This window comes from Leptodactylus fuscus, chromosome 9 (genome assembly GCF_031893055.1).
Source record: "Leptodactylus fuscus isolate aLepFus1 chromosome 9, aLepFus1.hap2, whole genome shotgun sequence".
In the NCBI taxonomy this organism is placed as follows: Eukaryota; Metazoa; Chordata; class Amphibia; order Anura; family Leptodactylidae; genus Leptodactylus; species Leptodactylus fuscus.
Window position 1 is genome coordinate 37,361,597 of NC_134273.1, and position 13,047 is coordinate 37,374,643.

The window sequence follows — 13,047 nt, forward strand, 5'->3', positions numbered from 1 at the left end:
CGACTCCCATCCTTTTTCCCTACACAGGTTCTGAATGACCATAGCTGTCACGATTTTAGAAAAGTGTCAGTCAGAGCCAGAGTTTATAAAATATATATGGGCTAAGGGTGCATTCACACTACGTAACGCCGGGCGTGTATGAGAGCCGTACACGCCGGCGTTACAGCAGGGCTGCCGAACACTTCCCATTCACTTCAATGGGAGCGCTCGTAAACGCCGCTGTTACGAGCGCTCCCATTGAAGTGAATGGGAAGTGTTCGGCAGTCTGCCGTAATGCCGGCGTGTACGGCTCTCATACACGCCCGGCGTTACGTAGTCTGCATGCACCCTAAGACTGCATATCCCATTGTGAACAGGTAGTCACTGTGAAGCAGTATATTTAAAAAGAAACAAAAAAACAAAAACCACAAAAAATACAGGGCACTCCGCACACAGCACAAGGGCATATGAAAACCCTAAAGGGCAATACTGATATAGTTAAAAACACCTAATATGATATACGATTTCTAGGTTCTTTGTTATACACATTTGGTCAAACAGTAAGAAGCCCACCTGCCACGACAAGGCAACCTCATTTAGATGGGAACCTACACAACATACAGTATACATACATAGTAGTTGAAATCCAACAGTCTGATGCTTATCTACTGTCTGGAATGAGTTGGGAGACCACCATACCCATTTATATTAGATGGTTGTCTTAACCTGTTGAAATCACCGGGTTTGGTTTATACCAATGTAAAGTGTATGGGCTGCATTAAGCTGGCCTTACACGAGATATTTATCTGCAGATCATTACTAGGTACGGCTTATTTTGGTAACGTCTATTGTTGTACTTGGGAGATAATTAATCTCGTACACCAGTTTTGTCACAAGTGTCATCTTTATGCCCTGTCTGGCAAAAGCGTGCTCTGGGGACGGCAAATCCCCTAGTGGTTTAAGAGTTGACTGGTTTACAAAATGCCTTGATAAATACACCCAATGTGTGAGACAACCACATACATCAGATTCTCATTCTTTGAGCGATAACTGTGTTGCTTGACTTCTCCATATATATGTTCACTCAACTATACTCTGTGCTCAAGTAGTGCATGTATCCCGACCTGGGAGAGGTGAGAAAGCACACTCCTTTCTCCAGAAAGGGGGTCCCCTGACCTCCTGTCTTGAGTAGTGCCTTTGCTAAGAGGTGGCCATGTTCGGCTCTTCCTAGCATGTCTGTGGCCCCACTCAGACAAGGGTTGAGGGCCCCCATTCTGGGGTTGTGCATCTACCAGACATTTATGGCACATCCTGTTCATCTGCTATAATAGTCTAGCTTGGAATTGCCCATTTAACTGTATCTGAAAATTACATTGCACAGAAATGTTTGTATTTGAAATGTTGCAGAAATACAGGGCAACAACTAAAAGGGGTGTCTTGCTTAAAGGGGTATTCTAAGCTTTTCTTTGATCTAACACACAAGGACGCTTAAGATAACAAACCTTCATCTATTTGATTTGTTTGCCCATGGATCCAGATGAGAATATGTATTTGGGTCCCCGGTCTTTGTTTCCTTCCGGCGGCATACAAGTACGTCAGCCAATCGTTGGCAGAGTGCTGACAATCCCTTTGACCAGGACATCAGTGCTCAACTACTGATGCCCTTACATCATGGTCAAAGGTCAAGAAGACGGTGACCCGAACAGTAAATCTTCTGGGTACTTGCCCGAACAGACAGGGAAATATATACTTAGTTATTTTAAGCCTTTTTAGAGGTTAAAAAACACCCCATTGATGTTGCTAAATTTGGAAACAAACGCTATGGCAAAAGTATCCTCTCCTATGTTTGCTGTCTGGTTAAAATTTATATATAGACTAATCCTCTGGTTTTACCAGGATTACTATAGACACAGTGATAATACTTGGGCTGTATTTGCATACGATGTGATGCTAAAAAATTACATGTGTATGTATACAGTCTAAAAGCAGCTGTTAACATGGTCTCTCTTAAATAAACTGCTGAAATGCTGCTCCTCTGTACAGCCAGATATCAGGTATAGGCTGCTAGCGAGCGTTCATATCAGGTATAGGCTGGTAGCGAGCGTTCAGCTCCACTAGTGCACCTCTGTAAGAGAAATGAAGTATTACACCATGTCAGCTGAGGTTAATGGCCTACTGTGTAATGCAGAGACTGGCTGAATCCTTCAGAGAGAGAGACATCCTCTGTATATATTCTCCTTCCAACTTATTAATGGAAGTTTCTAATGAGGGACCTCCTTGTACCGAGCCTATTCTTCAGTATTGGATTTCGGAATGGCTTTACTATACTAGATCTGTTCTATTAAAATGTTAAAAGTAACAAAGGAAAAAGTTTGAAGCCTTCACTAAACTATCTAATTTTATTTTGAAGGAAGATGCAAGAGATCCCGATATCATCACAGTGTATGTGGTTTCCAGTAGAGATTTTTCATGAAAAATATCAGAACACAGTTCAGATTGGGTTAAGTCTTTCAATCATGGCCTTTATAATGATTTTTCCTGTGTGTTGTAATACCTCCTTTCAATGAAATAACCCTTTTCATTACTATGAGATTATTGAAGGACGGGGGTACGTAACTCATAGAATTAGGGGATAATTAATATCCTTGGCAACTGTGGGTTTTGTTGAATTGTCTAATTGTTTCAGTATTGTAATGTATAGAGAGAGAATCGCTGGGTGATGGAGGGCGCTGATCGAGCTGAATGTTCATTCACTTGTGAAGATAGTTAAAGAATGTTCAATATTATTTAATACAGTTTAAGACCAATATAAATCAATGTGTTTTGGGACTTATCCAGACCCTTCATCAGTATAAAATACTATGAGTTTACAAATTGGTAGGGGTCCTGTCCCCTCTCCTGAAGTGTCTGGTTTTGTATCCTACATAATACAACAGTTCTGAAATTTTTATTTATTTCTTATGACTTTGTGTTGTGCCGTTCCTGTTATTCCTACTGCAAATTTTGAGTAAATTATCACCTGGGCGTTACCAGTTGGGGGGAATGGGTGAGTTTCATACTATAAAATCACTGTGGACAGTGCCAAACCCATTTGAGAAGAGGAATGGTAACGCCCAGTTGGAAAATTACTAATAAGTTTCTAGTTTCCGTGAGGAGTTACAAAACCAAGCAATGAGATATGTTAAAGAGGACCTTTCATGGGTTTGGGCACAGGCAGTGCTATATACTGCTGGAAAGCCAACAGTGCGCTGTTTTCTAGGCAAGCTCTGTGACCTTGGCAGAGGTCAATTCACAGAGGGGGCAGCAGATTGTGATTAGTGGATTTGTTGTCTTCTTTATATGTACATGGTAGCTGTGATAGTCCATGTGCTGATAAGTGAGGAGTCTGCTGCAAAAGTGTCAGCACAGCAAGTGTTTTTTTTTAACTATATCTATCTATCTATCTATCTATCTATCTATATATATATATATATATATATATATATATCATAGAAAATGATTTTAAAAAAATCAAAATTTCTTAAATATGTTCACCACTGAGCTTAATTTACAAGTTATTTTATTGTGACGCATTTCTTTAACTTTTCATTACCAATACTTGTCGTCTTGCTCATGTCAGCCATGACAATCTTATCCTCATCTCTTTGCTGTTACCTCTGTCGTTCAGAACAGTGAGAAACTCTTCCCAAACACAACAAACTTTCTTATATGAACAAATTGAAAAGTCTCCTTATGTCCTCCACATCATCCATTCATTAATCTCTTTGGTCATTTTCCTGTTGGGACTGAAGTCTATGGAGGATACGTCTTAACATTCTCTCACAATCTATGACACAAAGAGAATATTCACCTCTTGGGTATGCATTGTTAACGTGAAAAATTCAATAACAATCTTTGAATTAAAAAAAAAAAAATTTCCCTGCTCAGTAGAGCTTAAATAGAAAGATAAGTGAGGGTCACTAGATAGAAGTTCTGGTTTGGACAGTAGACTGTAGGATTAGAAACAATGCTGAATGAGCCAGTTACTACTGCAATCCGGAAGGACCGGTATGATGTGAGTGGAGCAGATTTAGAGAGTATATAAGGCTGATTTCTCTAGAGAGAGAGAGAGAGGTGTTTTTGTTTTGTTTTTTTCTTCTGGATTCTGTACATTGTATGGATTATTAAATGGCATCATTATGAACTACATGGTGTCCCACAAAAAAATAATCTCCTATGGCTCTGCGACGAGAAAAAATCTCTGGTAAGAGAAGTGGTTAAATAGCTATGGTAAAATAACAAACGGTGAATCTATTCTGTACAAAAAGAATGCAGGAAACTGAGAGAGACGCAGCAGAAGATGAAGGTGTTACTACAAGTAGCAGTAGACTGTGCCGTGCTGCATTGCTCGCTCACTCATTTATTTATTCTATTCTTTCTGTTGTAGTGTTGGTTGAATGGGAACCATTCGCACTCGATTGATATCACAGACACAGCTTTCAGATCCCACAATAACCACTGGTGGTCCCCATACTGACATGAGTACCCAAGAACAGCACATTGAAGGTACAAGTATGTAACAAATCGTAGCGGTTTTACAAAAAATTGTATTTGTTCTAAACCAAAGTTAGCTTTGAAAAAAAAAAATATATATATATATATATATATATATATATATATATATATATATATATATATATATATATATATATATATATCTGCAGTGTATCCCATGATATGTATACTCAGTGGAAACTATGGAAAATGCCTGGTATTTGTCTGCTGGTTGTCTCTCGCTGTTCTCTTAGCAACAAACTGTCAGGAAGTCTCTATTTACAGACACTAAACTCAGAAAATGCACTTAATATAATGAAATATCCCTGCCCTCCCCACTATCGTCTACTCCTTTCTTTTCAGCCATGTCTCCCCTTCTCCTTACTCACTGCCTCACATGATGCTGCATGTACAGGACACTATAGCTGTGGTAATTCTGAAGACTACAGATTCTTAATGGGGTTGTCCCATTAATGAGACTTGTATGGATCAAGGATAAGTGTCAGATCATGGTGGGGTCCGACTGCAAGTTTCCCCCCCCCCCCAGAAGTCTCCCTAAAGCCTCCTTGTGTGCACTTGCCTGAGCAGTGCACCATTCTCTGCTATGCTTCTGGAGACTGCAGCCTTGGCATCCCCATAGCTGTGAATGGAGCCATGTAAGCACACTGGAACTTTGATCACAAGGAGGAGGAATGGGGGACTTTCTGTCTTCTGTTCTGGAGGAACCAGCAGTCAGACCCCTTGCAATCCGACGCTTATCCCCTTTCCTGTGCGCCTCATCAGTTTGATGTTTTTATTTTTAAATCTGACCCTCCCCCATTCAAACGGCCTCTTAGGGAGCGTTCACACTACCATCGGTGTCCGCTGCTAATGTCCGTGCAAAATCTTGTGGGAACATTGGCATCGGACACTAGCTGTGTCCGTGACATTTTGCATTGATTTAAATGGAGATCGGGTGCGTTCTTTTACTGTTTGTGGGTGTGCTTAAAGGGGTTGGCCACTTTCAGACCAATATTGAGATACAAATGTTATTGTTTGTATAATAAAAAGTTGTACAATTCTACAATATACTTTCTGTGTCAATTCCTCTCGGTTTTCTAGATCTCTGCTTGCTGTCATTCATTCTGTTGCTTCTAGTGGAAAAACTCTGACCATGGTCATGTGATGAGCACACAGGTGCCGCTCGTTATAGTCACAGCACAGTAATCAGACATCTGCCTGGTAATCAGCTGTGCACCTGTGTACTCATCACATGACCATGGACCGTAAGTCACATGACCATGGTCAGAGTTTTATCCACTAGAAGTAACAGAATGAATGACAGCGAGCCGAAATCTAGAAAACCGTGAGGAATTGATACAGAAAGTATATTGGAAAATTGTATCTCTTTTTATTGTACAAACAATAACATTTTTTTCTCAATATTGGCCTGAAAGTGGCCAACCCCTTTAACTGTCCGTTCCCAAAGATGCCCGACTTTTCAAGTGGACAGCAAAACCCGATATGTAGGTTTTTGCTGTCCGCTTGAAAAGTTGGCATCTTTGGGACGGTAATGTGAACGCCCCCTTAAAGGTTATATGTAAATACCTTCTTATTCACCAAGTCAGTGGTAACCTTTTACTTTTTTTTTTTTTTTTTACTTTTTTTTTTTTTTTTATAAGAAAAAACAAAAGGTTCCCACCTACTTGGTAAATAAGAGCTAATTCACATAACTACTAAACGGGACCATATCTTTTGAATGGAAGAATATTATAAATTAAGATCAGGGGTGCAGCAAGAATCGCACAATGTGCGGCATTTAGTATTTTGTTTTTAGTTGTCATCGAAGCGAAGAAATGATAGGTCATACCTTGCTGAAAGGATCCTTCTTCCCTCTTGTGATGTAGTGACGGGTTATGTGTGCTACATTCATTCCCTACAGGACGTGCAGTGATAATAGAGTTCTGTACTCGGCAGTCTCATAAGCAGTGGAGTAGTAATGTTAACACACAACATGCTGCCCCATTGACACGGGAGAAGACAGGACTCTGATCCTGGAATTGGGGGGATCCTAGCAGTTAGACCCCATACTCAGCAAGTCATGTCCTATTCTGTGAATAAGTTTATAATGTGCTTTGGTAGCACGACCCCTTTATAGCATATGTTAATACTTGTGGGTTTTGTTGAGGATTTCTTCTAAACAAAACTCACAAGTATTTCAAAGGATGAACTCCAATGTGAAAATCCTCCAAAAGAATTGATATCCCACAGGCTTAAAATGCCTGTGAGCCTGCGTCTCAGTTTCCAGGTGTTTTATTTCAATGCGGTTGAGGTTTGTTACATTCGATTTATTTTGTGCCACTGTAGTATTCTGCTGTGGATTTTCTGCCTGCAACCCTGGTTAGGAAATCTTCACTTCAGATTCACAGCTGTGGTGATATTTATGTACAAAAATACTGAGAAATGTCATAATTCATATGATGTATGCATATAAACAGGTTTAGACATTTTAGAATATTCTGGCAAGAATCAGCCATATGATTAAGTATTTTGCTGCAGCAGCAAATACCTATTGGTTGGCTTTGTTTCTGACAACCCCCCCAGCTTCTGGTGCATTTTTGATGCATGATGTCCGATCTTAAAGAGCACCTTTCACCACCTCCACTAATTCTACTTCTTAGCTGTTAATAGACGCCACTTCGAGCTCAGTTGGAGTTTTCTCTCTAGTCCCCACCATTCCCGAGCAACAAGTGCAATTAGTTTTGGTGCCTGATATTTAGACTCTGTAATGTCAGAAAGGCAGTGTCAGGCACGGGGTGTGATTCAGAGACAGCAGTGTCAGAGATAAGAATCGCACCCTTTGTCTGCTCCTGCCTGACACCGCCCTCCTGACAGTACAGAGATTGAATAGTAAATCTGGCATCATAATCAGGGAATAGCAGGACACCACTGGATCTAGAAGGTGATGACGCGCACAATTGTTATTTCGGCCCTCAAGCTATAGCCAGAATTTATTTTTATTTTTTTTAATAGCATGTGAGAGAGTGAAGGGTGTAGTCTGGGAAGACAAGTATATTCCAGCCAGGTACCTAAGGGGTATGTGATGAGACCCACACCAGGAAGGTCAGCTGACTAATCAGGCCCTAATAACAGTCTGTGCGTAGCACTAGCAGGGTGGCACCACACTGACAGAGTTGAACTGTCCAGACCGGACCTCCAAAGCAGGTACTGTGCCACCTATTGTTGTCAAGGTGGGAGACTGGTAGTCAGTCTCCTGTATAGTCAAGGAGAAGTTTCATTACATTTAACCCCTTAGCGACCCTTGACGTAACTGTACGTCATGGGTCGCATGGGGATGTATGGAGCGAGCTCACACGCTGAGCTCGCTCCATACACGGCAGATGCCGGCTGTATAATACAGCCAGGACCTGCCACTAACAGCAGCGGTCGGTGCCCGAGCCGATCGCTGCTGTTAACCCTTTACACACTGCGGTCAAACGTGACCGCAGTGTGTAAACGGCGCCGGCGGCATGGGTGCCGCCATGTTTTGCCGATCGCCGCCCTCCTGAATGTCACAAGAGGGCGGTGATCGGTTGCTATGACAGCCGGAAGCCTATTGAAGGCTTCCAGGCTTGTCTCTGCACTAGATCTATTAGACGATGCCAGAGGCATCGTCTAATAGAAGTGCTGCGATTTTCCTATTCACTGCAATACTGTAGTATTGCAGTGAATAGTATGAGCGATCAGACTCCCTAGGTTTCAAGGTACCTAAGGGGTCTGATCATAAATGTAACAGAAGAAAAAAAAAAGTTTTTAAAAGTATTAAAAAAAATAAAAAAAATATAAAAGTTCAAATCACCCCCCTTTCCCTAGATCAGCTATAAAAGTAATTAAAGAACATTAAACATAAACATATTAGGTATCCCTGCGCTCCAAAATGCCTGAACTATTAGAATATTAAAACATTTATCCCGTACTGCGAACGGCGTAGCGGCAAAAAAAATAAAAACAGCCAAAAAGCGTTTTTTTCAACACTTTGGCTCCTATAAAAAATTGAATAAAAAGTGATCAAACCATCGGATCTTTCCCCAAATGGTATCAATAGAAACGTCATCTTGTCCCGCATAAAAAGACACCACAACCAGCTCCATACATGGAAATATGAAAAAGTTACAGGTGTTAGAACATGACACAAATTTTTTTTTCTATTTTGCAAAGTTTATCATTTTTTTAAAAGTATCAAAAAATTTCAAATACTATATAAATTTGGTATCACCGCGTTTGTACTGACACGTAGAACACAGGTAACATGTCATTTGTACCAAACAGTGAATGCTGTAAAAATTAACCCATAAGAAAATGGCGCAAATGCATTTTTTCTCCAATTGCGCCTCATTCTGAATTTTTTTCCAGCTTCCCAGTACATTGCACAGCATATTGAATGGTGCCATTACAAAGTACAATTTGTCCCGCAAACAATAAGCTATCATGTGACTCTGTGAACTGAAAAATGAAAAAGTTATGGCTCTTGAAATGTGAGGAGGGAAAAACGAAAATGCGAAACCAAAAAATGGCCTGGTCCTTAAGGGGTTAAGTTAGTTTCTCAGCTGGGAAGGGTTTTGTTTTGTTTATCCTGTGGCTTTGTAAAAGCAGTGTGTGCGTTACATGTGAATAAAGCCTGAACTTGTGTGCAATCCAGTGTCTGTGTCCTTGTTTCCTGCACTGCTACAGGCATTTACCTGAGCGATTCCCCACAAGCAGGAAAGTCCCTTTTAAAGAAATAAATGATAAAACTAACCAAAATCTAGATGCCCTGAAAGTCTGCAGCATTTTCTACATTATTCTGTTAGCTAGTCAGTTATAAAACCAGCAGGAGAACACAGGGGTTTTCCAGCCCCAAATTGATTTTCTTTACTGGTAAATTATCCACAGGATCGGTCATGAGTATGTGATCTGCGGGGGTTGGACAATGAGAACCCTGGACCGATGAGCTGTTGCAGCAGTTTCCAGGTGTCAGTAGCTGCTAGTGGACGAGTAATAGGGGAGGTGCTGAAGTTTCGGGGAACTACCTACCCCTATGCAGTGGACGGGGCCTCTATGTTGTTCCTATATTATAATAACTGCTTCCGGCAGCTGATCTGTGTGACATCAAACAGCCAGACCCCCACAGATCACATACTGAGGAAGTAAAAAGTGATTTGGTACTGGAAAACTTTTGCAGATTGGTTCCATCTTCACCTGGTTGCCATCTACATGGGGTAGTATTTACCAAACGTGGTCAGGCTTAACTATCTTTTGTCCTAATGCATACATGACAAGACTGAGTCTATTGTTCCAACCAGTTGTCTTATAGCCAGACAAACAGGACAATGAATATGAGGATGACTAGGTGCATGGCTGATTTTTTTTTTTTTTTAATTAATTTTTTTTCTGGTACACGTTTCTTTATATTTTGCTCAGTTTAAATTTTGATATGAGACCAAATAGAAGCAGAGGAAAGAACTGGATTTTTAAAAAAGTATTTTCTCCTTTTCTGATCCTCTAAGAAAAAAGAAGGTATGATGTAGCTTATCGTTTGCCCATAGTAATGTGAGATTGACTATCACAGCAGTCAAAGAAAGACAAAGAAAGTAAAAGTGAGAATAGATAAATAGGGCGGTGTCAGATACGGGGTGTGATTCAGAGCTACAATCAGAGGCAGCCAGTGTTAGAGCTCAGAATCGCAGAGACTAAATAGCATATTAAGTACCAAAACTAACAGCATCGATTACTCAGGAACAGTGGGGTCTAGAGAACAATATCCAACTGTAGGAATCCGTAGAGGGGAGGCTATTAACTGATGTAACGAGCTGAAGTTGTTGGAGTTGGTGAAAGGTCGTTTTTAAATGATTGTTGGATGTCTCATGTTATTCACAACTTTTTGACAGTAATGTAAAAAATGCACATATAAAATGTGCTTTGATATGATTCCGGGAGGGTAAGAACACATGTATGTATGATTCACTGTAATATGTATGCATGTATGTATGTTTTTATTCATTCCATTTTAAAGGAGTCGGTCATGTGTCAGTAATTTAAGTATATCTATTTTTTTTTTATTTTTTAAAGATACCGACTCCAGCCTTGAAGAGGCAGAGTTTAACTGGGAGGATTATCTAGAAGAGACGGGGAGTACGCCGGCTCCTCACAGCTTTTTCAAACATGTAAGTTATTAAAAATAGACCTTCCAGTTTCGTGGTCCTGTTTACCGTTTACTCATCAGATGTGTTTATAGGGCGTCTGTCATCAGAGCCCAGTATATCATCTCAGCCCGATAGATAGATAGATAGATAGATAGATAGATAGATAGATAGATAGATTAGGGTTTCTGGAATCAAATGTTGTTTTCCCCCTCATAAGTCACTTCCTCCGTTCCTAAGATATTGCAATTTGGAGCAAGGGCAATGCCCTTGTGTTTCCAAAAATCTTATTTGTATATTGATTTAAAAAATGAAGACTAGGGTTGAGCTGATCTTGAAGTTTCAGGATCGTTTTTAAAATCCCAATGCAAGTCAATGGTTTTTTTTTTTTGTTTTTTTTTAATAATCAAAGATCGGATTTTAAAAACGATCCTATTCACTACATAGCATGTAGTCCAAAAATTGTTTCAATTTTTGGACTCCACGCTGTGTAGTGATTAAAAAAAAAAAAAATCCCCCGGCTACTTAGCCCCCCTGGTGTCTACTTACCTGCACAGATCACTGCCGCTCCCCATTCTTCCCAGTCCGATCCGCTCTCATTGACATGCCTTCAGAGCGCTGTGCGCACCCCCACCTCCCTAGGCTAGTGTTAGAGATTATGGGAGTAGGCGGGGCTTGCTGTGGCTTAGGAGAGTGTGGGCGGGGAGACACGAGTGCATCACTCACCTCTCCCCTCCCAGTACCCGCCCACGCTCTCCTAAGCCACAAGCCCTGCCTTCTCCCAGCAACTCTAACAGAAGAGGAGCAAGAAGAACTGAACCGGCAGCGACAGCACTTCTGTGCAGGTAAGTTGAGCGAAGTTCGCGTGTAGATAGATACTATCTATTCTTCTGCTTCGTCCCTGCTTTACTGTATACTCAGCTCTGCTACATCTCAGATGTAGCAGAGTTGAGTATACGGTGAAACAGGGATGAACAGAAGAGTGGCAGGCTGCGGTAAATCTATAGGAATGAATAGACACAGCCGGCACGCCGGCCACTTCCATTCATTCCTATGGGTGCGTGCTCGCTCATCTGATACTATAGCTTTTCCCACAATGATTGGCCAGTAGCCAAGCATTGTGGGAAATAACCTCCGACCTCGATCCTGCCGGAAAAGATCGGAATCGGAATTCCGATCATGAAATTTTCTCGATCGCCGATCGGAATCTGAACATTTCCGATTCAGATTGCTCAACCCTAATGAAGAGGCCTATTCACAAGGGGAAAATGTTATTTGATTCTGGTGATCCTAACCTATTTATCTTGTAGGGTCCATTTAGCAGAATTCTGAAATTCGGCATCAAATTCAGCACCATATTCATCCGTGTGAATGGACCCCTATGCTGGTTTTTGATGACGCTCCCTTTAATATTTTCATACTTGCATCTTTATAACAAAACGGAAAAAAAATATTTCGACAAGGTGCAAGATGTGCAGTTAGCATGTCATATTGTTTTATGTCTGGATATTTTACATCATAATTCTTTTTTATAAAAAATTTTTTATACAATAATACAGAGAAATATAATCCATACGTAACATTATATCCCTTCTCTTACCCAAGCATGGGGAAAGGATATACATATTATTTTTAGTGAATATGCAAAAGTTTTCATATGGTTCCCCATTGTAGCAAGGCTGGGAATCCCCTGGCAAAGTAAAATATTAACAAACATTTATTATTCTGGTAAAGCCCTGAAAATCAAAGTTTCGGACAGGGAACTCCAACCTCAGCTTAGTGTGTGTGGTGGTAAAGCATTCTGTTGTTATTTCCTATCTTATGTTCTCTCTGAGATTTGTTCTTTGATCAAACTGAAATTTGTCCATCCATCTCTACTTTGAAAGTGACATCTTTGTACTACTCTGTCCTGGGGAAGCCCTGATCAGGTTTCAGGAAAGGCTGTACTTGGCATTATGTATACATTCACACGCTAACCTTGTGTTATAAAAAGCTTCAGTATCCATTCCAGTCTCATTACTTAGCTTTTACATATTAAAACAATTGTGTATTCAGCACTTGCATGACTTCCTGTGTAGTAATGCAGTGGGCAAGTTCCCTTTTTTGTGGCTATATTAGTAAGGGCTTTATTTACAGCTGATAAATGTAACGGAATATGTTTGTTTGTTTTTTTTTTTTTTTTTTTTTTTTTCCCCCCCAGATAATCCCATTAGAGTACGTGTCAGCGGTTCTGAAAAACAGTGACGTGCATCATCTGATCCATGCTGTTACTCTAAGCATATAGATCTTTTCCTAATCTGTTCGCCTATTCCAAAGTTATAAGCCTTTTTTGTTCTGATATAAATTAGTGTATACTAACCTAGTGTGCGATACCACT

At 40.4% G+C, this 13,047-nt stretch overlaps 1 protein-coding gene across 2 annotated transcripts in view; it reads left to right on the forward strand.

Annotated features, from left to right (window-relative positions):
- The window catches only part of SFMBT1 (Scm like with four mbt domains 1), an 82,723-nt gene that overhangs the window by 20,728 nt on the left and 48,948 nt on the right, over positions 1-13,047 (forward strand). For both annotated transcript variants that reach the window (XM_075287355.1, XM_075287354.1), the window contains exons 2-3: positions 4,406-4,524; positions 10,600-10,694. In XM_075287355.1, coding sequence (XP_075143456.1) covers positions 4,416-4,524; positions 10,600-10,694 — 204 coding nt within the window. In that variant the 5' untranslated portion in view covers positions 4,406-4,415. The remainder of the gene's footprint in view (positions 1-4,405; positions 4,525-10,599; positions 10,695-13,047) is intronic.